General features: G+C 38.9%; 1 protein-coding gene across 1 annotated transcript in view; it reads left to right on the top strand.

Moving 5' to 3' along the window:
* The first annotated feature begins 645 nt into the window (after nucleotides 1-645).
* The window catches only part of COLEC12 (collectin subfamily member 12), a 93,864-nt gene continuing 67,478 nt past the window's right edge, over nucleotides 646-27,031 (top strand). The window contains exons 1-2 of the mRNA XM_039332161.1: nucleotides 646-927; nucleotides 13,366-13,416. Of these exons, the coding sequence (XP_039188095.1) occupies nucleotides 921-927; nucleotides 13,366-13,416 (58 nt within the window). The 5' untranslated portion in view covers nucleotides 646-920. The remainder of the gene's footprint in view (nucleotides 928-13,365; nucleotides 13,417-27,031) is intronic.

The following is a 27,031-nucleotide window of genomic DNA, read 5'->3' as shown; positions in this document are numbered from 1 at the left end:
GTGAGAATGGCTCACGTGTCTGGAACAGGAAGTTCTGTAGACTCCTTTCTGTTCCTAATGATAAAGGTCTGGAAACTCACAAGCCACACTTGGAATCTCGGTGGGCCTTTTCCAGGAGAAAAATGGAATGTTCTGAAAGAAACTGGAATATTCTAAAGTCGAACCCTACTCTGATTCACACAATTAGGAAAACACGACTATTGGTTTAACCAGAATAAAACTGCATGTATTATTGGTGATAATTTATCTTCTTTTGGAACAAACAGTCCTCTTAAACAGAGGCTTCTACATCTTGGGAAGGGGACCGGACTTTGAGCCTACACTCCTAAGTCTCTGCCAAAATATTCTGGCCTCTCATTTAAGAGCTCTCTGTCCGAGAAGAGTCAACCTCACAGGGAAGTGAAGGGAAAGGAAAGGGGGGAACGGAAGGCAGCTGGTTGTGAACGAATTTTTCAGGACAGTCTGGAGCTTTTGGGAGGCTGATTTAGGAGAGAGAAGAAGGAAGAAGTTTCTACTCCTCATTCAAAGTTCGCTGGAGGTTTATTATTACAGTCTCTTCCTTGCCTCACTTTACAGTCCAGCTCGTGAAAGAGGCGGGGGGAAAGGGGAGCTGCGGGGGGTGGGGGAGAGAACTGTGGAGCCAAAAGCTTTCTCGCCTTTCCAAAACTGAGCAGAGAGGAGGGGCAGCAGAGGCTGGTCGCCTGAGCTTACATCGGTCACGAGAGTGTAAACTTCGGACTCCTTCAGACGGCTGAGCAAGAGGTCTGGAGTTCCATCTATCCATTCTTCAATCCATCCATCCTTATTACTGATCAGAAGATCCCGGACACCCGGCATGGAAATCCAATAAGGAGTTTTGTGTTAACAGCAGCAAATTCCTCCAGCATCTGCGTTTTCTATGTGACCCCTTGTGTGCCAACATGAAAGGTAAACCCTTGAGTGGGTGGCTATTTCAGAAAGTAGGTTTTGGAAAGAGCTGGGCGGCTCTGAAAGAGCAGGAGGCTTGTCAGCAGTGATCATGGGCTTATTGTGGAAGCAACTATTTTTGCAAGAGGGTTTGTGTTTTGTGCGTGTTTGTGTGTAAGAGAAACTGAAATTGAGTGGATTGCTAGTCATTAAGAATGAAAGCTGCCATTTGTTCTTAAGGAAAAGCCCAGGTTCTTGTAAGTTGTTTAGAGACTCTTCTTTTTGGATTTTGTTTTTAAATTAAGAAAAAAAAACTCAGCCCAGGGGTGCAGAGTGTTCACCCACACGATTTCTGCTTTCTGTAGCACATATTTCTTGGCCACTTATCTAAAAAAAAGTCTTAAAACTTGCCTCTGCAGTTTTTGGAGAGACCAGTGGGGGGTTGCCAGCATTTCGTGATGTTCTTCTAGACATCTGGCAGTGATTAGATTCCAGTAGAGGCTTAACTGCCTTATGAAATATATTTGGCATTTTTTCCCTCAAGATCTATAGACTGGAAAAATATTTGGCCTTTGCTGTGCATTGCATATGCCGAAAGCTCAACTTAACAACCCAGCTGCCCCCACCAGCCTTTGAATCACACTTTAAGAGAAAACATTTTAGGTTCCCATTGCTTGTGTCATTCAACTTCGCCAATGAATCTTCTCTTTGGCATATTTTGGACCTTAATAAAAAAAAAGATATGTTACAATGCACATCTCATTAATGAAAGTAATAACACTCCAAGTAATCTGCAGAGTAAGCACAAATCTCTGTGCACCCTGGGATCAAATGTTTTCAAGCATACAGGAAATAGTTGTGAGCTTTCAAGTGTAGATTTTCAGAAATAATCTTAGTAACTATGTGGATAAACACGCACATGTATGGATATGAGGGAAACTGGCTGAATCCTAGCATGCTGTTTGAAGTGTGGTATGGGGCTGTTGATGCCAAGAAGGCAGGAAGAGTGATTGTTTTTTTCCAGAGACCAATAAAAACACTATTCAGTATACTTGGGGTTTTTTTTGCCAGAGAAGCAGTCTATGGGGAATAGCATTTAGTTCTATTAAGCCCACACACATGAAAGTAAGTTTTGAATATCATTTGATAATGAGGACAGTCCATTATGCTTAAGATAATTAAAAATTAAAATTATTTTTATCAGTAAAACCACCAGGGGCTCATATTTATTTTTCATGTTCTTACCAAGATGGATGTGATGACATTAGCAAATGAAAAACATTGCATGTTTGCTTAGTAAATAATGTGCTGTTTTCATAAAAAGGGAAGATTAAGTCTTTTTTGCAGGGGCTTTATTTAGGAATGAAGAAGGAAGAAAATGTTATCTTTTTGCTCTTTATTCCAAATGCTAAGCTTATCACAGTAATACCAGCAAAAATTTTACTTGATTTATACATTTGAATATAATGTAGATCATGGTGGATCTTCACTTGATAAAAACATTGCTCCCTTACCAGTGATTGTTAATATTCATTTATGTAGCTTGCATACTTGATAAACCGAAATGACATGCCACTTGCAGACAGATCAGTTGTTAAAAGGAAGTGATGCTTTTCTGTCTGAATAATTGCTGTGTTAACTCTAACCTAAGTTTATGCAGGCTTGTTTAAAAAGCATCCCAATTACTCAATTTCAATTCATATGTATGTAGGTGTGAATAAGATAGCATTGGTGAGATTTTTCACTCTTGAGTGATTTAATCAGATACATGTTTAAAAAATGTTACAGCTTTTATGCAGTATTGCAGGCTAACTCTGCCCACTGCCAGGAGTTCAATCCTGACCTGTTAACACACGGTTGATTCAGCTTTCCATTCAGTCTTCAAAATGAGGACCCAGATTCTTGGGGGCAATATTCTGACATTGTAAACTGTTCAGAGAGTGCTGCAAAGCACTGTGGAGTGGAATATAAGTCTAAGTGCTCTTGTTATTTTAATTTTTAGAATTTGAGATTTTTGCTAACTACAGTAGTGTTCCCTATCTCTTTCGGAACTCACAATTAACCTCTTGTTGCAAAGATTTCCCAGTAATTTTGGAATGTTTTCCCAGATATCCAGAATAATAATACAATTTTAAAATCAGGACTTCATTAAAACATCCTTCAGTGAATATTTCAAATGAACTGATTAATCAAGAGTTATGAAAATTATCTGTGGTGTCAAATGAATATAATATTTCATAATATTGGATCCTAATTTAGCTAATTTGTTTGGCACCCTCTCTTTGTTCTTGGAATTTTTTTAATTTAGTAGAGGTTAAGCCTTAGACATATTATATAGTTGTCTCTATTCCTGCACCCTTCTCTATGGAGAACTGTAAAGTATCAAAATAATGACATTGGTAAATATATGTAAAAAGGATAATATATTTTTCATTATTGTTAATATTATGTGACAAATAAGCGGTCAAGAATGCCTGATACTCAAATACATGGGGTCACAATAAAGATAAATTGTGATAAGAGAAATCTATTTGTAAATTTTTCATTGCTTTTATATTCTCCAAGATTGGGCAAAATCAAATTGATGAAGAAGACTGTTTTCCTTCTGCCATAATATTTCATAGTGAAAGTTTTCATTTTTGAAAAATTCAGCTTCTTTTCCAAATTTCAACTTTTTTCAACTTTAGATAGCTAACAAGAAAAAAAGGAAAGAAAGAGGAAAAGATGAGAAAATTATTATGAGTGAAAAACATCATTTTCATTCTCCTACTTTGAAGTTTCACCACTGTTAGGCCCTGGTCTCAGGTCAACATTTAGTAATAGTAATACCGGTAGTAATAAAGTTGGAATGGACCTTGGAGGTCATCTAGTCCAACCCCCTGCTCAGGCAGGAAACCCTATACCAGACATGTCAAACTCACGATGTCATATGATGTCACGCAATGTATCGGGACAGTTTTGCCATTGCCAACAATGGGGTGGGCACAGCTTCCACGTGATACGTCCTGCCCGTGGACCGGCAGTTTGACATCCCTGCCCTATAACATTTCAGATAAATGGCTGTCTAGTCTTTTCTTAAAAACTTCCAGTGTTTGGAGCATTCACAGCTTCTGGAGGCAGGTTGTTCCGCTGATTAATAGTTCTAACTGTCAGGAAATTTCTCCTTAGTTCTAGGTTGCTTCTCTCTTTGGTTAGTTTCCACCCATTGCTTCTTGTCTTGCCTTCAGGTGCTTTGGACCTAAATGAACACAATACAGTGATCTTATAAATGGTTGTCAACAGAAGCTAAATTATTATAGTGGAAAAGAATCTGGAATCTGAGTTTGTTGTATTATTATGTAGATTTATTAATGAAATATATCAGCAGAGGCTATAAAACTGCTATGTAATGGTGTACAAATTCTTAACAATATAAATATTAAGTATATGACAAAAATATACTTGTTTTATGTTTACTAAATGAAATCAAGAATATAGTTATGATTAAATGGACATACAAAAATTTATTTAAAGTTATTGGCTGTAATTTTATCACAGCATTTAGATAATTACAAATGACTCTCATTTAAAAATAAAGTAGCTTGGTCCTTAGTTTTAGTAACTAAAAAACCTAAGGTCTGCAAAGAAAAGATAGCTTTAGAAAGCAATAGTGAAACAGTGAATTATCAACTAGCAACTAGCATGATATGGTTTTGCAGCCAGATTGAATTTCTCTTGTTGAGGCTCTTGGTCTCTTGGCCAAAAGATGAGATTAGACTATGCTTTATTTCAGCTTTTCAGGCCCAAGAGGAGCTGAGTATCTATCAAAGAAAGATAAAGAAAGTTCTGAGTTTTTCCTTTAGTGATGTGAACAACCGCACTGATGTTTCCCCTTGCCTTAATGTTATTTTTAGGAGTCAGAGGATGCAACCTGTCCCTGACTAATGGATAGATTTTCAAGTTCCAGTTAATATAGTTAAATTCAGCATTTGCACATCCCTTTGTAATTATGAACTTTGCCCATACACAGAAAAGTAAAAACCTGTTTCTTGTATGCAGAATCTATGTGTGTGCATATACTAGAGTACTCATGGATAGGTGGATTAGGATGATTAAATTGAAAACAATAAAATTTGGAGATCCTTAGTTAGATTACTGAAGAGCCTTAGTAATCTTGTTCTTACTAACTACTCTCAGAATTTTCTTTCACCCATCTTGCATTGACTTTCCCATTATTAAATTTATGGACCTCAATCTTTTGGGAGTTGGACATATGGAATTTGAGGGCATGTTGGCTTCCATTTGAGAGAGCTTGTCCACTCTCAAATGGTTACTAAGATGAAGTGCAAGGTCTAAAAAAAGTCAGGTGAGGCTTGTACAATGCTTGAAAGAAACGCTTGTAAGTTGTCAGGTTATGTCTTGCCATATTTTCAGAGACTTTGATGACATATTGGATAGATTCACACATCATGATAAACCAAAGGATGATTAACTTGCCTTTCACTTAGATGGCTTTTTACTTAATGCATTCAGTATATTAAACTTAATGTGTGACTTTTTAAAGTAAGCCATGGGTAAATAAACTAGAGTTAGATTAAATGGCTATGTCTCTTCTTTCTGTTATTTTTTAAAAAATAATTAGAAACTATAATGTGCACTTTTAAACTAGTTTGCTGAATTCATGATTTTATTTCCTGCCCAGCAATGTAATCATAAAAATATGCACATTTTGTTACAAATGTATGAAGTAAAACATACTAAAGCAACATACTTACTCTGCCAGCACCAGATCAATCTGATATTCACACAATGTTAAAATAACTTTTAGTTTACATTTTCTTGAAATATCCTGAACAATTGCACACATAGTACAAAAGACAAAGACCCATAATATAGTTGCAGTTGCTATAAAGATATTTACTTGTGAATGCCATACACAAGTTTAATGCTGAATACATTAAGACTGATTCATAAAAATCTGAGAAACAAGTGAATGTGGTATGCTATCTTCTACACAAATTTGAGGCAGCAGTTCTTCCATGCAGTTCAGGAAGAAATATCTGATCTGGTTTCAAAAGTTAACTTCATCCTTCCCTAATGTCCAGAGATGGAATTACCATTTTCAGATGTTCCAGTAGCAGTTGCCAATAGTGAAATTCTCAATTTTATTTATTTTGCCATTTGAAACTAGTTGCACAGAAATCATTGGGATTATGTTTACAGCACTGGAATTATTATAGTCTTGAACAAAAAAAAAATCTTGTCATCTGAATCCTCAATACTAAACCTGACAGCCCTTTGAAATAGACCAGGTAAGGAAACAGAACACCATAAGAACTACTAAAATTCTGTTCTTATAGGAATATATTGAAAGCCTGACAGAGTTTATCTCTCCTTCTATTTTACACCAAAGAGAGCCAAAGCAGGATAATCTTTAGTTTCTCCCTCACCTCTTGCTTCTTATTAGGCTAAATTGATGTTTTCATAAAAAGTTGTGGGCACCTTTTCTGTGGGCTGACTGCTCCTGTACATTTCTTTCCCCATTACGTTCCCTCTCTGCTCTATTTTGCAAAGAAAATGCTGGCATGGTGTTAGGAGAACCAACTACAGACTCATCCCCATCACACACAACACACCTTGTTTGCTGGCTTCCCAAGGTCACTAACTGAGTCTTGCTACCACAGTCAGATCCCTGTTCCTGACTGCTGCATTGTAACCTGAACTGGAAACTCTGTCATGACAAGTCTTCATCTGGAGATTCACTATCTATTGACAATGGTGGCAGATCATGGTAATGGAACTTTGAGGGAATTTCAAATGAAACGTGTGTACTAGGCATGGGTTATGGATATCTGTTATGCTTTCCTATGACTTTGCACATTCAGGGTAGCGCTCTCCCAGTGAATCAGATATTCTAAGTATCTTCTCCTGCACTTAGAACCTAGACTGGATACTGCTTCTTATTCACTTTCCCAATCCTCCAGAAATGAAGAAGAACAGATTTAGAATTCAGAGAGCAGGGAGCCTCAGGCACAAGCAGTGACCAGTGGAAGACCAAATGAATCTTCATAGAAGCAGGTAATTGTAACTGGGAAGGGACCAATGAATTTTGAGCCCAAATTTTGGAGCAGGAAAAAAGCTTAATGGAGAGCCACACTAAATCTCCTATTGCAACCTGGCACGCTTTTTCCTGTGTGTGCCTGCAACAAACTTCTATGCAAACTTTACCAAATCTAGCTGTTTTTTTAAGAGGAGCTGAGCAGCCTGCTTCTCCTGCAGAAACTCCAAGGCACAAAGAGGAGTTCTGGAGGGCAAGATGTGCGGGGTAGTGACCATAATTTGCCTGAAAGGGAGAAGTACCTGTGTAAGAATATATTGTGTAAGCAACAGTTGGGTATGTACAATGTCTGTATAGATATTAGAGATTTTGAAGGATGAATAAAACTTTTTTTGGATAATCATCTGATACAGGGTATGGACTCTTAACTAGGATCTGTATTCCTGGCTTCAAGTTGATGTTACACGCTCAATGAGAAGGCAGAGTTCTTGCTTTCTCCTCTTCCTCTTCCTCTTCCTCAAAACCATCAGAAAACTTTGTATTTTTCCAGGAATGAAGGGAATTCAGTGACTGTAGAGGAATAAGAGTGGGAAACTTGCAAACAGTGTTGTTGACATCTTAAAGGTGGAAAGAAATTGTGGAGTCTCTTGGTGCTCTCTGAGCTTAATTGTTTGCTTGCATACATTTTCATTACCTGAGCAAGATCATTAGTGTTACCTTGTTTGGTAATGAAATATCTGCAAACAAACAAGCAATCTTAGAGAGCACCAATACACTACATATATTCTCTTCTATTGGACAAAAAATTATTCATCACTTCAGTAAACAAATATATTGTGGGTTTGCAGCCAATCAATACCCCACACATAAATAATCTCAGACATATAGTAGCAAAGATACTGGATACTAATTTATTGTCAGCTGCAAAGGTGTAGTGTATTGCAAAACAGGTCTAGTTCAAAAAGCTTTCCTGTTAATCCTTTCCATAATATAGATTGCTCTAATAACTTCATGGAAAAGTGATTTCATCTGTGAAATTGGTTGTGCCTCCCAAGTCTATAATAACTGAATGTTGCATTTCCAAACCTGAGTCTGAATGAAGAGTAACAAAGAAAATAGAACAGTGATGGCGAACCTTTTAGAGACCCAAAACCCACTTATGTATCGTCGGGTGCAGGGTGGGTATGGCCCATTGGGTGGGCGTGGCTGCGGTGGTAACAGCAGTCTGGCTGGGACTAAAAAGTTCAATCAATCAATTCCAACTTTGTGAGATCTTTTTTTTCCCTGCGAGAAGTTGAAATTGATTGATTGATTCTTTTTTTTTTTTTGCACATGGCGGCGGAGGCCTAAAGTGAAAAGGTTTTATAAAACCCAGCTAAAGGCCTAGGACTGGGGTGATGGCGCATGTACCCACAGATAGGACTCTGCGTGCCACTTGTGGCACACGTGCCATAGGTTTACCACCACGGGAATAGAATATACTTTCCTGTTGTCAGTTGCCTGGACTCTTGTTGATTGTCTGAGGGAAGCTGAAGTAAGATCGTAAAGACAGTTGTGGTTTCACTTAGTGATAACTTTGCCTAACAATCTGCAGGTCCCAGTTGTGCTTGCTAAATGAGGATTACCTGTACATAACATTTCAGCACCCTTGTATCAGTCATTTAAATTTTTGAAATATTTTAACTTTTATTTACAGCACATTATTATTAAGGCTCAAATATTGCTTATGCAAGTATGGCAAATGTCTGTACAAAAATTATGCTGCAAAACAGAAGTTTAATGGTTATGCAAGGATATAATTGGCCGTAAGAAAATAAATATTTTTTAATATGGAAGAAATCTTTAAACATAAATGTTTCAGTTTCTATCAGACTGAAATATGTTACTCAATACTGAGAAATTTAAATAGAAAATTAATTCCATTGCTTTTGTATGCGTATACACAGCTAGAAAATCCCCAAGGTATATACTGCAAAAAAGATAAATTATTATTGAATCATTAAATTCCACTGCAGTTTTTTTCTCCAGTAAGGATCAATTTTGCTGAGAAGCTATTAAATATATTTTAAAATATGTTTAGTAAATTCAAATTCTTCATTATTAACTTATTTAGAACCTCCAGGAAACACTTTAATTCCTTCAAAACAGCATAAGTTTTATACTAACTTTCAAGATCCATTCATGTATACATGATTAAAATTCCAAAAGCAGTTGGTGATTAAATTTAGGATAAATTTAAGGGCGACATTTTCTCTTAGCACTTCTCAATTTTGGAATACTTTTTGTTAAAATCATGTTTGAGTTATTTATATTTTACAAGAACTTAACCCTTTTACATTTGCCAAGAACGACATTAATAAAGCTTCGCAGTATGATTGTAACAGTCCCACTGAAATCATCTTGAAATCCAAAAACTCTTGGAACTGACAAACTATCAGAGAAAGAAAAGGATTTAAATCTATATGAATATAAAATATTGCTTTTAGCTTCCAATTTTCTTTCTTGAGCTCAATGACTTACGTATATATACTACATCATATAGACATATAACATCAACACAGAAATTATGCCAATTTTACTTAATGGTTTTTTTTTGTTGATACAGTTTGTTTTGGATGGAAACATATTAACTAACTCTTTTCAAGATATTGCTTAAAAACAGCCCCTCCTTGAAAATATTAAATCAATGAATTTAGTGTTGAATTAGAAGTATAAAGAGTCAGATTTGAATTCTTATTTAACCACGTAGGTGACTGTGAATGTATTCTTGTGACATACTTCATAAGTCTGCTGCTAACAGTGCAGATTCCATACTGAGGCAAGTGTAAAATCAAACATTGTTTGCTGGTCACCATCCTTTCTGATTGCTATTCTTTGTGTTGTTGGCAAGTCAGTTTTGCCTCTCCCCCCCCCCTTCTTTAGAATTTACTAAGGAACCTGTGACGCATTGGGTCGATGTTTCAGGAATATTTCTTTACCTAAAACAAAGAAAGAGAATAACCAAGGGTAGGCAAAAAACCCAACAACAACAGTGGGAGCATCTTCCACATCCTGCTGGCTTCCTCATTGATTTTCCTTGTAGGAAGCTGGTAGGGAGTGTTGGAAATGATAATCATAGCAACACTGAAGTGGGCACAGCTTTGCCAAGTTTCAATCCCACTGAAATCGTGGGTCTTGGAATTTGGGTGCATGCTTTAATGTTGATTCAAAAAATGTTGCCTTGTTATGCACAGTTTTGCCTAATTGTAGGTTATAATCAGACATGAGGGTTTAATGCTGGTATATGTAATAAACTTAAACAACATTGGTTGTTCAGTATAAAACTTGCTGAATAATAAAAACTTGCAGTTAGACTGACTTAAAAATTGACTTTAAAACTTGGAAATCCCATATTGAATCATTTTTTATCTTAATTTCTTTCTCATTCTTTATGTCTTTATGCTAAACACTGTTCTTAATTATTAATATGAGAGATACCATGAGTCCAGCTTGCTAGAACTAATTCCCTCTGCTCTGTAATTTCAATTCTCTTAGTCTTGCTTGCAGCCATTGTTTGCGAAGAAAATATATGTTCTGTACACCACTTACTTTTTTCATGTTACACAACTTCCAGTGAATGTTATAGTTCAGTGATGGCAAACCTTTTAGAGACCGAGTGCCCAAACTGCAACCCAAAACCCACTTATGCATCGTCGGGTGCCAGGTGGGTGTGGTCCATTGGCTGGGTGTGGCCAATTGGGGGAGTGGCCCATTGGGTGAGCATGGCTGCAGTGGTAACGGCAGACTGGGTGGGACTAAAAAGTTCAATCAATCAATTCCAACTTTGCAAGATCTTTTTTTTCCCACAAAAAGTTGAAATTGACTGATTAATTGAACCTTTTTTTTTTTTTTGCACATGGAGTGCAGGCCTAAAGCAAAAAGGTTTTATAAAACCCAGCTGAAGGTCTAAGACTGGGGCAATGGCGCATGTGCCCACAGAGAGGGCTCTGAGTGCCACCTCTGGCATCCGTGCCATAGGTTCACCACTACTGTTATAGTTGAATGAATATTTGGATCTATTGTAGATCCAAATTATCAAGACAATGCAATATCATAAGTTGTTCCCTTCTAATGATTTATCTTTTTGTACTTTCATACTTTTATTTCTATTTGAGGCTCAGATCATCTAAAAGATCCAATTCAAATAGGGAGGATGGAGTGCCTGAAACCAGCAAGAAAGCTTGTGTAGTGTTTGTCCAATACAGCCTGTGGAAGCATCTGATCCTTTTGTTACTAATTATGGGCCATATCTGGATCCTTTTGTTACTAATTATGGGTCATATCTGTTCATTATGGCATCCACCTTAGCTTCTAGTTGTCTGGCTTTGTGAAGCTTATGTTGGCATGACAAAGCTTTAGGATTCGTCTTAACCTGATTATTTTTTCTTAATAATTGTATATCCGTTTCTGCTCACAAATCATTAATATGGAATTTCTCAGAATCTTTGAAAGCTTCTTTGGAACCCAGACACAAAATCTTGGGATTCGTGAATGGAACATGAATTCCCTAACTTTCATATATAATAATGAAACGTTGCATTGTATTTCATTAAAAATCATTATAAGAATTTGCCATATTTAAAGATATATTCCTACAGGCCTGGGACTAATAACCTCAAGATCACATCTGACTACAAAAGTGGGTCTGGTTGTTGGAATCATGCCAGGAAAAGCAGTTGATTGTTCCACAATTTGGGGAGTTCATGGCAGGGACAACATTTGCTTTTATATAGTGCTGCCAGCCCATTGGAAGAAATTTCCTGTTGGGTCATAGTTTTTCTCCATTTTCTTTCCTGGTTATCCTTTTCTCATCACATTTAGCTTAAATTAAAATTGTATTATTTTATTTATTTATACTTCTTAATTCTTGAATCCTGGCAATTATATTGATAAGTCCATGTAGTTTTCCTGGCCATTTTTGTTCAAAGTGGTTGGCCATTGTCTTCTTCTCCAATAACTGAGAGAGTTACTGGCCCAAAGTCATCCAGATGGCTTCATGCTTAAGGCAGGGCTAAAACTCATGGCCTCCTTGTACCTAGCCTTTAATCATGACACAAAACTATCTTTCATATTATGGATACATTTTTATAATCTATGCTAAGAATTTTCAAATGAGGGGGACAGTAACCTGTAGTTTAAAGAAAAATATCCTGGAACTACTAATAAACTAATAAAGTTACTGAATAGAAAATTGGCTGTCTGAGGCAAACCATTTCCTTTCTCTTTCCTTCCCTTTTCCATGTTCCTCCTGTTTGTCTGTTACAGCAGCCCACCCACCTAATTTTTGAGGAAGCCTCGGATTCCATAGAACCCAGTCTAATCAACTTCATTTCATACACCTCCACTTGTGTTGAGATTGTAGTCCTTAGGATCCCCAGATGTGTGTTGCCACAATGACTGCAGTTATGAGAATTGTGCCCCAACAATCTGGAGGGGAACACGTTAAAGGAGTTTTAAACCAGTGCAGTCTGCTTGGGGTGATTCAAGTAGAGAGCAGGATATCAGTATTGATAGGTATTTATGCATACATGTGTGAACAAATCATTAAATGAAATAAGACCCCAATCTTTTTTTCCCCTTTTCCTCTGGCTTTGTGGTAGGCAGCTTTGCTTCTTCGTAATTATATTAGTTTACATTTTTGGTTCTGTATTTTAAGGCAGTTCTTCAGATCATTTTACAAGTTTTCTCCAAATTTGCAAACAGAGTCATGAATCTTGCATAATGCCTATCAGATGTATATATTAATAAATGATGGTAAAGTGGATACTTGGCAATTTTGTTGACCACAATTTTATTTGTACCTATTTTTTAAAAAAAAATCTATAGAAGAATGTCTGTGAATGAGATGAGAAACTTCCAAATTTCTTACTAGGTGGTCTTTTCTGTTGTTCATCTGGGTTCCTTTTCTCCTCTTCCAAATCAGGATGGAGTTAAATATCTTTCTTTGTTAGTGTTACTGTAGTTGGCAACAACGATACATTTTAAGCCAAATGTAGTTTTTTTTTTCTAAAATGTTTTGTAAGAAAAACTGGACTGTTCTATTACACTGCATATTGGACCACCCAATAATTTCCATACACAGACTGCTGACTACAACCAGATGATATATTTGTGAATCAGACAATTAATTCACGCTTCACGATTAAAATAACCAGCCAGGAAATAAATAGCATTAAGATAGGATTAATGTTGATATTTTTCATATTACTTTGTATCAAATGGTACATTTAAATGCAGTTTCTATGCAAATTTTTCAGTAGGTCTGGATGTATTTTCATATATATTTATAATACATAAAAAAATCTAAATTATGTATCCTAATCTCTCTTATCTTGATGTTTATACGGTATTGATGTTCATAACTGTAACTTTTTTTTTAACAGACGATTTTGCCGAAGAGGAAGAAGTTCAGTCCTTTGGTTATAAGAGGTTTGGTAAGTTAAACAACACCTTCACATTTGCACAGGGTAGACAAAACAATTGCCCCAATGAATTCTCACTTTGTGTTACTTTGAAATATGGTTAAAACATTAAAAATATTGCTTGCCAATAGAGGCAAGAAATTCGTAGTGGGGAGATTGATAAAGAACATTGATTATTTCACTGGTGATTTTACAGAATGTGCTTATGAGAGGGATTTATTTTAGAACATTGGCTTATTTATATAAAAGCTGCTACTGTTTTTGCTATTCAGTAAGACTCTTTTCACTGTTAGTAACTATCATCCAACATTTGCAATTATTATTTTCTAAATAGCTGGATGAATTGCCATATCATTAAAAAGTGCCAAATTAAGTGATTTGCATTTCTATTAAACATAAAAAAATACAGCCTTCTGACTTGATGTTCAATACACCAATCAGTGACTCCTAAGAATATCTTATCTTCCCCAGCTAAATATATGGGTGTGAAAGTTTAGCACAGTGCTTCCCAGCCTGGATAAATTGCCCACAATTTGGTAAAAGTGGGTTTGGGGTTTTTTTGGATAATGACAAATAAATTCATTATCCATTCACTATAGGGACATTTAAATTGACTTGAAGGGTTTTACTTACATTGGGCAAAAATGACTTTCTAATACGCAGCTTTGGCTAAAATTGAGAAGCATTCCTTTAGCACTTCTGTAAATTAACATGCTAAAATATTCTGTGTTGTTTCATGGTTAATAAATGGGAATAAATGAAATCATTACCCCAAACTTTGAAATTCTGGAAACTGAATCCTAGGTGAAAATCACCATTTTTTCTACCATCCTTACTCATGCCCTATTGTAGAGAATTTCAAAGGCATATTTTAATGCTCTTACATCTGCTTAGGTAAATGTAATACTAAAGTGAATACTAAAAAGTGAATAGATTTGTCATTTTGATTTTGAACCTGCTGAAGCTCTTGCTCATTTTTTCCTATATTAAATTTGTACAGAGATATTTATAGATAGGAAGTAAATTTTATTTTTTAATGTCTCTTTCTAATCATCCATATAATGTTTATGTTTCTGTCAGCAGTCCAAATTACAAGTTAGCTAAATTCTAGGGTTTGTTTATAATGTTTGTTTTGGTGTTGTTAAGGATCTACTTATTAACTATTAATATACTATATATTCAGTAGCCAAGCTTCATATATTTTATGCTTTTTACGTTGTTGTTCCTGGACTATAATGAAGTTACTATGAAAATTATACTTAAGAACGTGGCAATAAAAAGTAATATTTTGCATTATTTTAGATCTGTTTAGTCTTCATATAATAGTGAAAATGCAAATGACCTATTAAAAATATTAGTTGGCCCTGTGTCACTACTGGAATTATAACTGAAAAGGATATTAGGTTGTTTATAAAAAATAAATAAATCTAATTCAGCGTTTCTCAACGTTTGTGTGACGGCGACCCCCGTCACACGGATGTGCTGCGCATGCATGGCGCTGTGCCCATACGTGACGGCGCCCCCATGCGCCGCACCCATGCACGATGGCGCCCCATGTGCTGCGCCCATGCGTGACGACCCCCACGCGTGGCGCACATGCGTGGCGGTGCCCCCACATGCGGCGCACATGTGTGGCGCCCCCCACGCGTGGCGCGCATGCGCAGCGGCGCCCCCCATGCACGGCGCGCATGCATGGCGGTGCCCCTGAGGGGGGGAAATGGCGGATCGCATTGTTTGGCGACTCCCGTAAAATGGTCGATCGACCCCAAATGGGGTCGCGACCCATAGGTTGAGAACCGCTGATCTAATTATTACAAAACTGTTTTCAAGCTACCAGTCTGTCTGTGGAAAACAAATCTCAAATGTTAACAATTTTAGAATAAATTTGACCAACATAGCTGCATTTGTCTCTTCCGATTTTAAGAACAGATTTTGGGTTTTCTTTTCCTGATATGGTTTGGTATCCAGGCAAATTATGATGCCTTATTCATGATCCTTTGTTAGCCAGTTGAATTTGCTGCAGGCACATCCTTTCTGCCCTGGTCACTTATCATGGCTCTTCATGGGCCTTTTGACTTAGACTGCAGGAAAAACAACATACCTCATGTCCAAGAACATATCGGCTCCTGCAATCCCCAAACCATTCATTGTAAAATATCATTCAGGCATTATGTAACTTCCTAATAAATATTGATTCACCATTTTTCTGGAAAATCACTATATTTGTTATGAAATGTGTGCCCAGAGATTTTTCAAAATGCAAAAGTCGCCAGTTAATAAAGATTGGGAAAGATATACTGTATATTCCTGGTTCCACTTGAGAGATTTAAAGATTTTCTGCATTTTCTATAAAAAAAGCCGTTACAAGACCATACTTTTTAGTGATTTTGTGAAGAAAGCTAAGTGATGCCATTTTACATATTTTGGCAGACACTTTGGGATGTTATCAACTGTGGCTATTTGTTGACAGCATTGTTATATCCATGTAACACTTTTCACTGTGTGTATAAAAGTTTGCTTGGAAATGAATCATATTACTGGCTCTCAGATATAGATATAGATATAGACCTAATTAAATATGTATATCCTTTTTGTTAGATTATCACTCTCAAGTTTTGTGGGCTTATATATTTTGAAATTTGTCAGCTCTCAAAGTAATAGCATATTATGTCCATATCTGAGCTAATTATTTCAGTTGACTCACATGCAGAAAGATTACTCTATGTAAAAACAAAATGTCACATCCTGAGAATACAATCTAACCTTTAAGATGCATTTTAGTGATAATTATAATGCAGTCTAATGCATTTCTTCTGTATAGAAGCATGCTGAACATTGACCAAGAACTGCAGCTCTGAAATAAAAGGGGGCCAGGTGATACTGATCCTCAAAATATTGCACTAGTTGCCTATAAACCCAATATATTATATGTGTGCAAATCCTTTCACAATTTAAGAACCATGAATGTATAATGAATGCTTTTCCCAGTAATGTTAAACTCAAGTTTTAACACTTGTGATCCCTTCCAATGGGAATGGCATATAATGAGAGAATTTGAGATAGGCCCCAGTTGGCAATACTTTGAGATAAAAACTACATTTTACAGTTGTTTGGACTGTAATGTGGCTCTGGGTCTTCTTCAGATTATGTCTGTTGATTTGTATCTATCTTCTCTTTTTTGTAATTCTTTTTGTTGGGAAAAAAGGCTCTTTGTGTGTTTTTGGCAATGATGCATGGTATATTTTATATTTTGTACTGTCTTGGAATTATTTTATCTGAAGGACAGAATGTATAAGTCACGGGTCGGCAACCCGCGGCTCCGGAGCTGCATGCGGCTCTTTGAGCCATCTCCTGTGGCTCCGGAGCCTCCTCCTCCCCCCTCCCCCTCCCCCTCCTTCCTCCTACTGCCCCCCCCCAGGCTTCAGTCCCGGCTGGGGCGGCAGGAACATCACTTCCTGGGCCGTCGAGCCGGCCACGTGTCTGCCCGGGCCAGGTGGCAGTCCTGGCTGGGGCAGCGGCCGCGTCTCCCCAGGCCGGGCTGGGTGGCAGGGGGACGTTGCTTCCTGTGCCGTCCCTGGGCCACTCACCTGGCCATATGTCTCCCTGGGCCAGGCAGGCTGCAGCAGGGGGGCATCACTTCCTGGGCCGTCCCCAGGCCGTTCCCAAGGCAGCAGAGCTCACCGTGCATCTCCCCGGGCTGGTCCGTAGGGTCCCGGGCACCTTTCAGCGACTTTTACCGCCTCCTGCCTCCGTCCCCTCCCTGCCCCTTTGGCGCCATCTGCCTTTCTTTCTCTCTCTCTCTCTCTTCATCTGGAGGGGGGCAGAGGAAAGAGAGAGAAAGAGAGAGAGGGTGACTTGTTCGGGCAAAGAACCAGTGGGGGACAAGGCGAGCTAAGTCAAAAGATACGGAACTTTCGTGCTAGCTTATCCCTGCCACAAACTCAGCTCATCCGCCCTCACTCTCTCCTCTCCTCTCTGCGAACGAGGCTGCTTGCTTCAAATGGCTTGCTACTGAGGTCCGGGAGCCAGGCAGGCGGGTAAGTCTCGATCGCAGTATTTTGTTGCTGTTGTTTTGCGCACGCGTGGCGCTGGCTGGGAACAGAGCCAAGCAAGCTCTGTGGTTGGAAGTCCCTGCAGCTTAGGAGCCAGGATTTCCCCCCTCTCAGTCCCAAATCCCAAGCAGGATTCACCACTTTGGGATTGGAAGTGAGCTGCGAGGAGATGGTCTCTTTTCCTCCCTTGCGTGCCAGCTACTGAGGCTCCCTGCTGGGTGCAGTCGGCTTGAAGCGGAGGAGGGGGAGGGGCCTTTCAAAGCGTGACATTGCAATGGATGGGACAGCCTTTCAGGAGGGTGCGGATGAACTGTAGCTCTCCAGATATTGCTAACATACAGCATTTGCTGTCCCTGCAGCAGAATTGATGAGAGGTGCTGGCATTTCTCTTTGTCAGAATGTGGTGAATCTACATTGCCCATCTCTAAAGGAGGAAGTTAAATGTTTTGGTAGGTGAACTGGTTCTGTTAGTAAAGGGGGGGGAGGTGAAGAGAAAAAGAGAGGGAGAGAGAGAAGAAAGAGGGAGGAAAGAAAGAGAAAGAGGAAAGAGGAAGAAAGAGAAAGGGAGAGGAAAGAGAGAGGGAGAGGGGAGAGAAAGGAAAAAAGAGAAAGAGGGAGAAAGAGAAAGGGAGATGAAAGAAAGGGAGAGAAGGAGAGAGAAAAGAGGAAATGAGAGGGGGAGAGAGAGGAAAGAGAAAGAGGAAAGGGAGAAAGGAAAGAAAGAGAATGAGGAAGAAAGAAAGGGAGATGAAAGAAAGGGAGAGGGGGAGAGGGGAAAGAAATACAAAGAGGGAGAAAGGGAGGAAAGGGAGAAAGAGGAAAGGAAAGAGGAGAGAAAGGGAGAGGGGGAGAAAGGAAAGGAAAGAGGAAAGAGAAAGGGAGAAAGAGGAAAGGAAAGAAAAAGGGAAGAGGAGAGAAAGGAAGAAAGGATAGAAAGGGAGAAAGAGGAAAGAAAGAAAGGGAGAGGGAGAGGAAAGGGGGAGAGAGGAAAGAGGAAAAAGGGAGAAAGAGAGGAAAGAGAAAGGGAGAAGAAAGAGGAAAGAGAAAGGGAGGTAGAGGAAAGGGAGAGAGGAAAGGGAGGGGAAAGAGAAAGAGGGAGGGGGAGAGAGGAAAGAAAGGAAAGAGGAAAGAAAGAAAGCGAGAAAGAGAAAAGAGAAAGGGAGATGAAAGAAAGGGAGAGGGGGGAGAGAGGAAAGAAATAGAAAGAGGGAGAAAGAGGAAAGAAAGAAAGAAAAGAGAAAGGGAAAGGAAAGAGAAAGGGGGAGGGGGAGAGAGAGGAAAGAGAGGAAAGGAAGGGAGAAAGAGAAAAGAGAAAGGGAGATGAAAGAAGGTGAGGGAGAGGAAAGAAATAGAAAGAGGGAGACAGGAAAGAAAGGGAGAAAGGAAAAGAAGAAAGAGAAAAAAGGGAGAGGAAAGAAAGGGAGGGGAGAGAGGAAAGAGGAAAGAAAGGGAGAAAGAGAAAGGGAGATGAAAGAAAGGGAGAGGAGGAGAGGAAAGAAATAGAAAGGGAGAAAGAGAGGAAAGAGGAAGAAAAGAAAGGGAAAGGAAAGGAAAGAGGGAGAAAGAAAAGAAAGGGAGATGAAAGAAGGGGAGGGAGAGAGAGGGGGGAAAGAAATAGAAAGGGGGAAAGAGGGAGAAAGGAAAAAAGGGAGAGGAAAGAAAGGAAAGAGGAAAGAGGGAGAAAGGAAAGGAAAGAGGAGAGAAAGGGAGAAAGGAAAGAAAGGGAGAAAGAGAGGAAGGAAAGAAAGGGAGAGGGAGAGGAAAGGGGGAGAGAGTACATAGAAAGAGGGAGAAAGAGGAAAGAGAAAGGGAGGGAGAGGAAAGAAAGGGAGAGAAGAAAGAGGGAGAGGAAAGAGAGAAAGAGGGGGAAGCGCAAGTGCCCCCCCCCTCTCTCTCTCTCACACACACACACACAAAGGGAAGAAGACTAGCAGACCAAGGGCAGAAAGAGGGAGGGGGAGAGGGAGAGAGAGAGAGAGAGAGATCCTTTTGACATCTAAAATGAAGATAAGACTGCATATATCCATATATATATGGATATATGCAGTCTTATCTTCATTTTAGATATCCAAAGGGTTTTGCGGCTCCCTGTGTTTTGTTTTCAGTGGGAAACGGGTCCAAGTGGCTCTTTGAGTATTTTGGGTTGCCTACCCCTGGTATAAGTGAATGATAGTAATAAGATGAATTCTGAAATAAATTAAATAACTTCAACAAGGTTACTCTTAACCAGGGGTGTTAAACTCAATTTCATTGAGGGCCGCATCAGCATTGCAGTTGCCCTTGGGGGGACAGGTGGGTGTGGCCAGGGTGGGTGTGGCCAGGGTGGGCGTGGCCAGCTCTACATTGTTCGCATCAAGGGTGCCTGTGGGGGCCTGGGCATTAGAGGGACAGATCTGAGGGTCTTTGGCAGAAGGGGGTGGGACCAGGGCAAGTGCCAAGGTGTGGTCCACTGGAGGAGCCTCACTGTTCCTCTCAGGCCATGGGGGGGCTGGATGGTGGTGCAGGCTGCCCGGAGCCCTGGGCAGCAGGGTCAAATGCCCAGCCTGGCCCTTGAGCACCTGTGGCACCAAGCCCAGCCCCACTTTCCCAAGGGGGTGCCCAGCTGCACTTACCTCCTCCTCAAGGCTACTGCTGATGTGATTGCTCTCCTTAGCCAGGTTGTTCATGATGGGTACCAAGGCAAAGTCAGAGAGAGACTGAATGTGTTTCAGCATAGATGGCCACCACAAAATTGTACATTGGTTCCTGGCCGGCTGGCCTGGGCCAGGGCCAAGGCAGCGGGGGCCATTCCCTCACTGTTTCCAGGATGGCTTCATGGGCTACATGAAACCACTTCATGGGCCGCATCCGGCCCCCGGGCCTTGTGTCTGACATGTCTGCTCTTAACTATGTGAGTAGAATCATAGCATTTGCTCTTTATTGCTACTGAGATGGTAATTTCAGAACAAGTGCACAGCACCAAGCTGTATACTAACTTTCCTGTGAAATAATCATTTCTTAATGATCTCATGATAACAAAATCTCTGTTTACAGATTTTTCTTTCTGAGTTACTGAGAAAAATAGAAGAATGTTTGATACAGAATGAGCTATTAAGATCTATGCTAGAATTTATATATTTTATATAATTTTTTGTTGTATTTCTACTGTTCGTATATTTCTACTGTGAATAACTAAATTCCTTTTTCCATTCTGAATAACACTGCTGTTTAGAATAGATATGCTTGATTTTTTTTTTATTTATCAGCTTTGCACATCACCCTTCTGACCTAAGGACCTATAAAATAGAAGACAATATGCAAAATTATAACTTGGAATGAACAGAACTGTGATATAGAAATATTGCTAATCTTAGCAGATACCATTTTTTTTGTTTTACCTTAAATTCCTTAATTAGTCCCCGAGCAAAAATCTTCAAATTTATCCTAAAATTAGATAGCAATTGAGCCAGTTTGGTTAAGGCACCAGGCTAGAAATCAAGAGACAGAGGTTGAGAGACTGACTGGCCCAAAATCACAACTCACAGTCTCCTGGTTTCTAGCCTGGTGCCTTAACCACATTCCTGTCAGTAATTAAGTTCAGCTGCAAATATGTGATCACATACCCAGAAATCATGGACTGGACTTTGAACTTTTTGGCAAACCTCTGATAGGCTTGGAACTAGCTTCAAAGGGACATTTTGGTAATCTTGTAAAATGTTCCTCCAAATAATTTGTACAACTCTAATACAATAGTATTGTACTTGTGATAGCTAAAAGAACACTTTTTTTACAGTGCTGTATTCATCTAACCAAAAGGTTAAAAATAAAATAACTGGAGAAATATATCCTCCTTTGAAGCCCTTTTCAAAGATTCCAATGACAGCTGAGTGAGTGGGCTTTGCTAGCAGATGAAAGAATGCAATGCTATTTAGATGATTGAGTTGATCTGATCTGGTGATTTTTATCTACTTGGGAATAGTTTTGCTGCTTCTAAGGGTATCCTGTTCTAGTGACAGAATGGGATGTGTATCCCACTGGTGCTGTGGAATGTTATACTGTATGCTTGGCAAAACCAAAAGATTTGCTGACTTTCTCTGTTTTGCAAGGTTGATAAAGTGCCTGAGAAAGCATGTTTTCTTATCACCCTCAGATAGTCATTAGTCACAGAGTAGCCTCTTTCAGGAAACTGAAGAAAAACTAATCGTTCTGGAAGGCAGGCTTTTTTCTGTTGAGAAATCTTTCTTGAACAAATTTAAAAAATGATTTCTCTGAGATTTGCCTCCGAAAATACCACTGAATCTTGTTGCCCTATATTGTATGATAATGTAGGTCACAATTTTGTTTTATTTTAAATTGCCAACCAACCAAATGAATATTTAAAAAAGCAATATCATCTGTAGGTATAATCCCAGAGTTACATATTAGCTGGAATAAGGCTAATATAACAAACAATGAATGGAGAACAGATACATTCCACTTTGTAAACACTTGATTTTCAGCGGCCTCCTTATAGTTAAAGATTCGAGCTAGTGCTCCATGAAAAATACTTGGTATAACATTTAGAAATTTTGATTGTTGTTCATTGATGTAAAAGTGTATTGAATCATTCAAAAAAACTGAAGTGGTTTGTTCTTCATACTATATATTTGGTATGTAGATAGCTTCAATTTTGGAATGTTCTCTGTTTATTTTGAGAAAATACATTGATGTATTTAGGAATCTGTCATTGCTGGGTTAACAAGAATAGCATCACAGTTTTTGAATGTAATAAAAAACATGTATTTGGAGGAAATCTCATTGTTCTTATGGCATGAAGGAAAAAAATGTTTCCAGGAACAAAAAAAAAAAACCCTTTTCAATTGTAAGATTGAAACAATCATTAGCTTCATGCTTCTAAATAATCTCTGGCTGAACTAGGGAGATGTGTGACACATTGAGAAATGAATGTGCTAAGAGGAAAATATACTCCCACATACCTTTGAAGAAAGAGTTAACAAAAACCAGAAATTCTGAAGTGTGGTGGGTAAGATTAATCTATGGAAATTCTAGAATCAAGCAGTTAAGTAAACCCAGTTTCTTCTTTCAGTTTCCCATCTTTTCAGAGCCAGGAGTCGAAGTCCTTAGTAACACACAGCTGCTTGCTCTCCTCAAATGAAATGAAGGTTTACAATTGAAGTTGTCTAAGCTGGAAGGGTCAACTGTTCCAGATCTTTCTTTTTCATAACAGGCTTTGATAAGATATGCAGCTACCTGAAATAGGTCTTTTTTCAAATATGGAATTATATTTGCTGCCCCCATGCTATAGTATTAGCAGAATCACCTAGTGCAGGGGTAGGCAACCTTGATTCTTTTATAATTCATGGACTTCAACTCCCAGAATTCCTGAGTCAGCAGGAATTAGACCCATTTTATACCCTTGACCTAGTGACTTATAAAAATTTTCACAAGTAATCTTAATCATATAATGATTTTTAGATTTTGGATCAATAAAGTCTTTATTTATGTTAATCATATCTTGCATTATATTTTATATCTTACTAATTTGATAATATCAGAAAAATTGCTTCTTAGATTTTATATATAAGAAGGAGATGAATACCAGTAATGAGATAGTGGAAGGAATGATCCGGAAGAACCATAGAAGGAAGCGTAAGGAGAGTAATAAAGAAATATCTGGAACACTAATTAACCGGCCGGGACCGGTGACGCGGTCCATGAGCCGGGTGCAGATGCCGGCAAAACCCATTTAAGTCATCATTGTTTACTGGCTCCTTAGCCCTGTTGATGTTTGGAGTTTCCAAACGAAAGCTTGGCAGCTTTTAGTAAAGTATATTTTTATATTTATACTCTCCTGGTGTTCGTATTTTATTTGTACCATATATATATATATATATATATACATACACATATATATGTTTTCTGAGGTTTTCGCGGGTGTTTGTATGTAGGTCTTTGGTTGTTCGGGTTTTCTCCCGCGTAAAATTGGAAGTGTCTTGGCGACGTTTCGACGAAGTCCCATTCGTCATCTTCAGGCTGGTGTTTTCAGCTTCGTGCTTTGAGCAGCAATGTGTGGTCTTAGCTGTTTCTTACTTTTAACTGCCAGTGGGGGTATGAATTGATTGGGTGGGAGCTTGGCTGTGTTCTGATTGGGTGGAGGTGTGTTCTGAATGGTTAGGGGCTTGGCTGTGTTCTGATTGGCTGGGGGAGTGTTCTGTTTGGTTATGCTCAGGTTAGTCTGAGTTGCAGAGGGGTTTAAGATTTTGGGCTGTCTTGCTATTTTTTGGCTTCGCGTTCGTGGTCGTGCCTCCTCTTCATGGAGGGTGTCAGTTTGCTTCATGTATGGATTGGAGGGGTTTAAAGTGGCTAATGATGCAGCTGTGGTCTGGCTTCTGGTTTGTGGTCGTGCCTCGTCATCGGTGGGGCTTTGGGTTTGTTTTTTGCGTGGATGTGTGGTGGTGACCTCCTGTGTGGTTTTTGTGAGTGTGGGTCTGGTATCATTTTTTGTGTTAGGGAGTCGTTTGTCAATAAGGGCGGGTTTCCAAATGGCTGGTAGGCGGGAGGTATCATCTCGCTTGTTCATGCTGTGTGGGCGTTTTTCTATCTCGATGGCTTCTCTGATTATTCTGTTATTAAAATGGAAGAAACAGCTAAGACCACACATTGCTGCTCAAAGCAGGAAGCTGAAAACACCAGCCTGAAGATGACGAATGGGACTTCGTCGAAACGTCGCCAAGACACTTCCAATTTTACGCAGGAGAAAACCCGAACAACCAAAGACCTACATATATATATATATAATTTTTTTAAAAATACTTAAATATTTTCTAATTAGGATGTTAATGTCTTCACACATGCTTCTTGCCTACTGAGTAAACTGCTGGATTTTCAACAATTAGTAGAGAAGATAATGTTAGAAATTAAAAGGCCATTAGCTTCAGAATTGTACATTTATAACATACCTATGCATTCCACCACAAAAGTAGTCTTCAAAGTCAAAAATGCTTATTCCAGTGCAATCCAGAATCACAACTAAATAACTCACTAAATGATAATCTGAGTCTGAGAACTTGGAGAGTAAATAATGGAAGACTGACAAGATGCCAGATACCTTCTTTGCCAAGAGAGTGTTAAGACTGCTTCAGTTCCTGACCTTCTTGTTTCATTTTTTTTCCCCAACAGTTTCTGTTCCTTGCTTTGAAATTTTATCGATGTATTCCCATCCTAACTAAATAAGCCTTGGTATATTTGCAAGCTTCACATAAGGTTTCACATAAGTCAGCTAGAACCTAATACAAACTAAGAAGCAGGAAATCAAGAATCAGCACTTCAAAACCAGTCAAAATCATAAACAAAGACCAATCAGGAACCAACCTGCATCAACTGGAAACCAGATTGGATAAAGACCAATCAAAAGTCAGGACACCTGGCTGTAAAGACAGGAGCCAAGTCAGACCCTCCTCCGTTGCTGATCTGCCTAGCAGACTACCTTGCTCTGGAGATGTCAGCCATAGTTGCAGGCAAAATCTCAGGAAAACCGTTATTTAGAACATGATCATTAAACCCTGATAGCCAACATCACTCTTCACAAAAGGTCATTCGATGCATTCAGAAGATAGTCAAAGGTGAACTACTGTTGAAGTGTTTGTTTATAATTCACATTTCTGAAGCCATCCAATTTCTCAACACCAGTGGGCAGCATACAAGGTGAAAACCAATGAAATAGAACAACCTCAAGCAAACAGAAAGAGAAGACAGCACAGTGGAACTGACATAAAAACTTTTCACAAAGGATTCACAGTTTATCCTTGCCCAAGCCTGAAGAAAGACCCAGGTTTCAAGGTACATTTTAAGAAGAGCAGAATTGGTACTGTTCATATCTCAGAGTGGATGTTCTTCCAGAAGGTAGGCACTGTGACAGAAGGTATGATTCCTGCGTCCCATCAGTTGACTTTGTTTAATGAATGGGATCTGGAGTATTCTGTCGGATGTCACAGGATATGCAGAAATAATACACACAAGCGGTTTCCTCAAATATCAAGGTCCTGTGCCATATAAAGCTTTGTTAACCAGTGCTTGAATAGCACTGAGAAGCCTACCAGTAACCTGTGCACTTTGTGAAGCAATGGTGTTATATGGGCATTCCAAAACATGCCTGTAACTGCTTGTGCCACCATATTCTGAACCATCTGAAGTTTCTGAGTGGTCTATAAAGGCAGCTCTATGTAGAGCACATTGTATTGGTCCACATATAAGGTAAATAAGGCAAGAATGATCATAAGATTAGCCTGCTGTTATAGAAATAGGTACCATTGGTGTGAAGATTTTCCAAGGCATAGCTGCTATCTGTTCTGAATAGAGCTGAAAGTCCAGGAATATCCAGTCAGCCTTTCAAGAGAGGCCAGATTAGGAAGCAGACTGCACATATCTGATTGGGACTGTATTTTATTAATAAAGACTACTAACAAAATCTTGAGTTTTCCCTTCTCCCTCTTATACTCTAATAATATTCTAACGTTCTTTCTCACACTTTCATTGTTTCCATATTCTTTTTATGTAACTGACCCTAGTCTTGCCTAGATTTCCAAAGGTAATCTCTGGGGTTGTCTACAGACTATTCCTTTCAGTTCCATCTGGGGGGATGCAACTAGAGATTCAAGATCCCAGATTTGAAGATCCGTGTATCCACAGCAACCAGGATGAGTTTGTGCCTCCCCATCCAGATCCCACAGTCTTCTCTCACTAGGATAAAACCTTGACAGCATCATTTTGTTGGTAAGGAGTTGAGATATAAGCTGAGAATCACCAGAATCTGATGGATGACCTTGCTGAGCAGTTTCATGCAGATGTTAAATAAGGGTCAAGCCTTTTTGCACCCTGCAATTTAAGGACTTTGTTCTCTCCATTCCTGCCAACAGCAACAAGAACTAGCCATGGAGAATGGAGAACTCCCACATTATGTCCTCTACTCCATCTTTATATTCAGTCCATAAAACTACATGATTGATGGCGTTGAAGATTGCCAAGAGATCAGTGAAAGTCAGAATGGTTATACTACCTCATCAGACTTACACTAGAGGCCATCAGCAAATGTACCAATACCATTTTAGTGCTATTCTTTGGCCTGAAATCCAACATGAATGGATCTAGATAATTTACTTCTTTTAGATCCATTTGAAACTGCAACCTGATCACCTTCTCAAAAAGCTTCCCCCAAAAGAAGTTGAAAACTAGGTGAAAGTTGTTTCTGACTGATGGGTTCTGCAATCATTTCTTGAGGAGAATCCAATCAGTTCCATCCCATTCCTCAGAGAGTAAGTCAACACTATCTGGATAAAACATATATTTTCTTCACTAACAAGGACGGACATGGATTTTTCACAAACAAGTGGACAGATTAACAGATCCAAGGTTTCTGTACACTTCTACAACTGTTATAGGATCAAACTCCTCCCAGATAATCATACAAGATCATGCCTACTTACCTCTTTACTAGACCCACTCATTCTGAACCCAACTCAAAGTGCTTGGCATTTTATCTATCAGATACTAAGAATATTCTTCAAAAAGGCCCTAAATATCTTCTTCTAGCTCCTTTC

Source organism: Crotalus tigris, unplaced genomic scaffold, assembly GCF_016545835.1.
Source record: "Crotalus tigris isolate CLP2741 ecotype Arizona unplaced genomic scaffold, ASM1654583v1 scf7180000024450.1299024, whole genome shotgun sequence".
NCBI lineage: Eukaryota > Metazoa > Chordata > Lepidosauria > Squamata > Viperidae > Crotalus > Crotalus tigris.
Note: the sequence above shows the minus strand (reverse complement) of the source record. Positions and strands in the feature narration are given on the sequence as shown.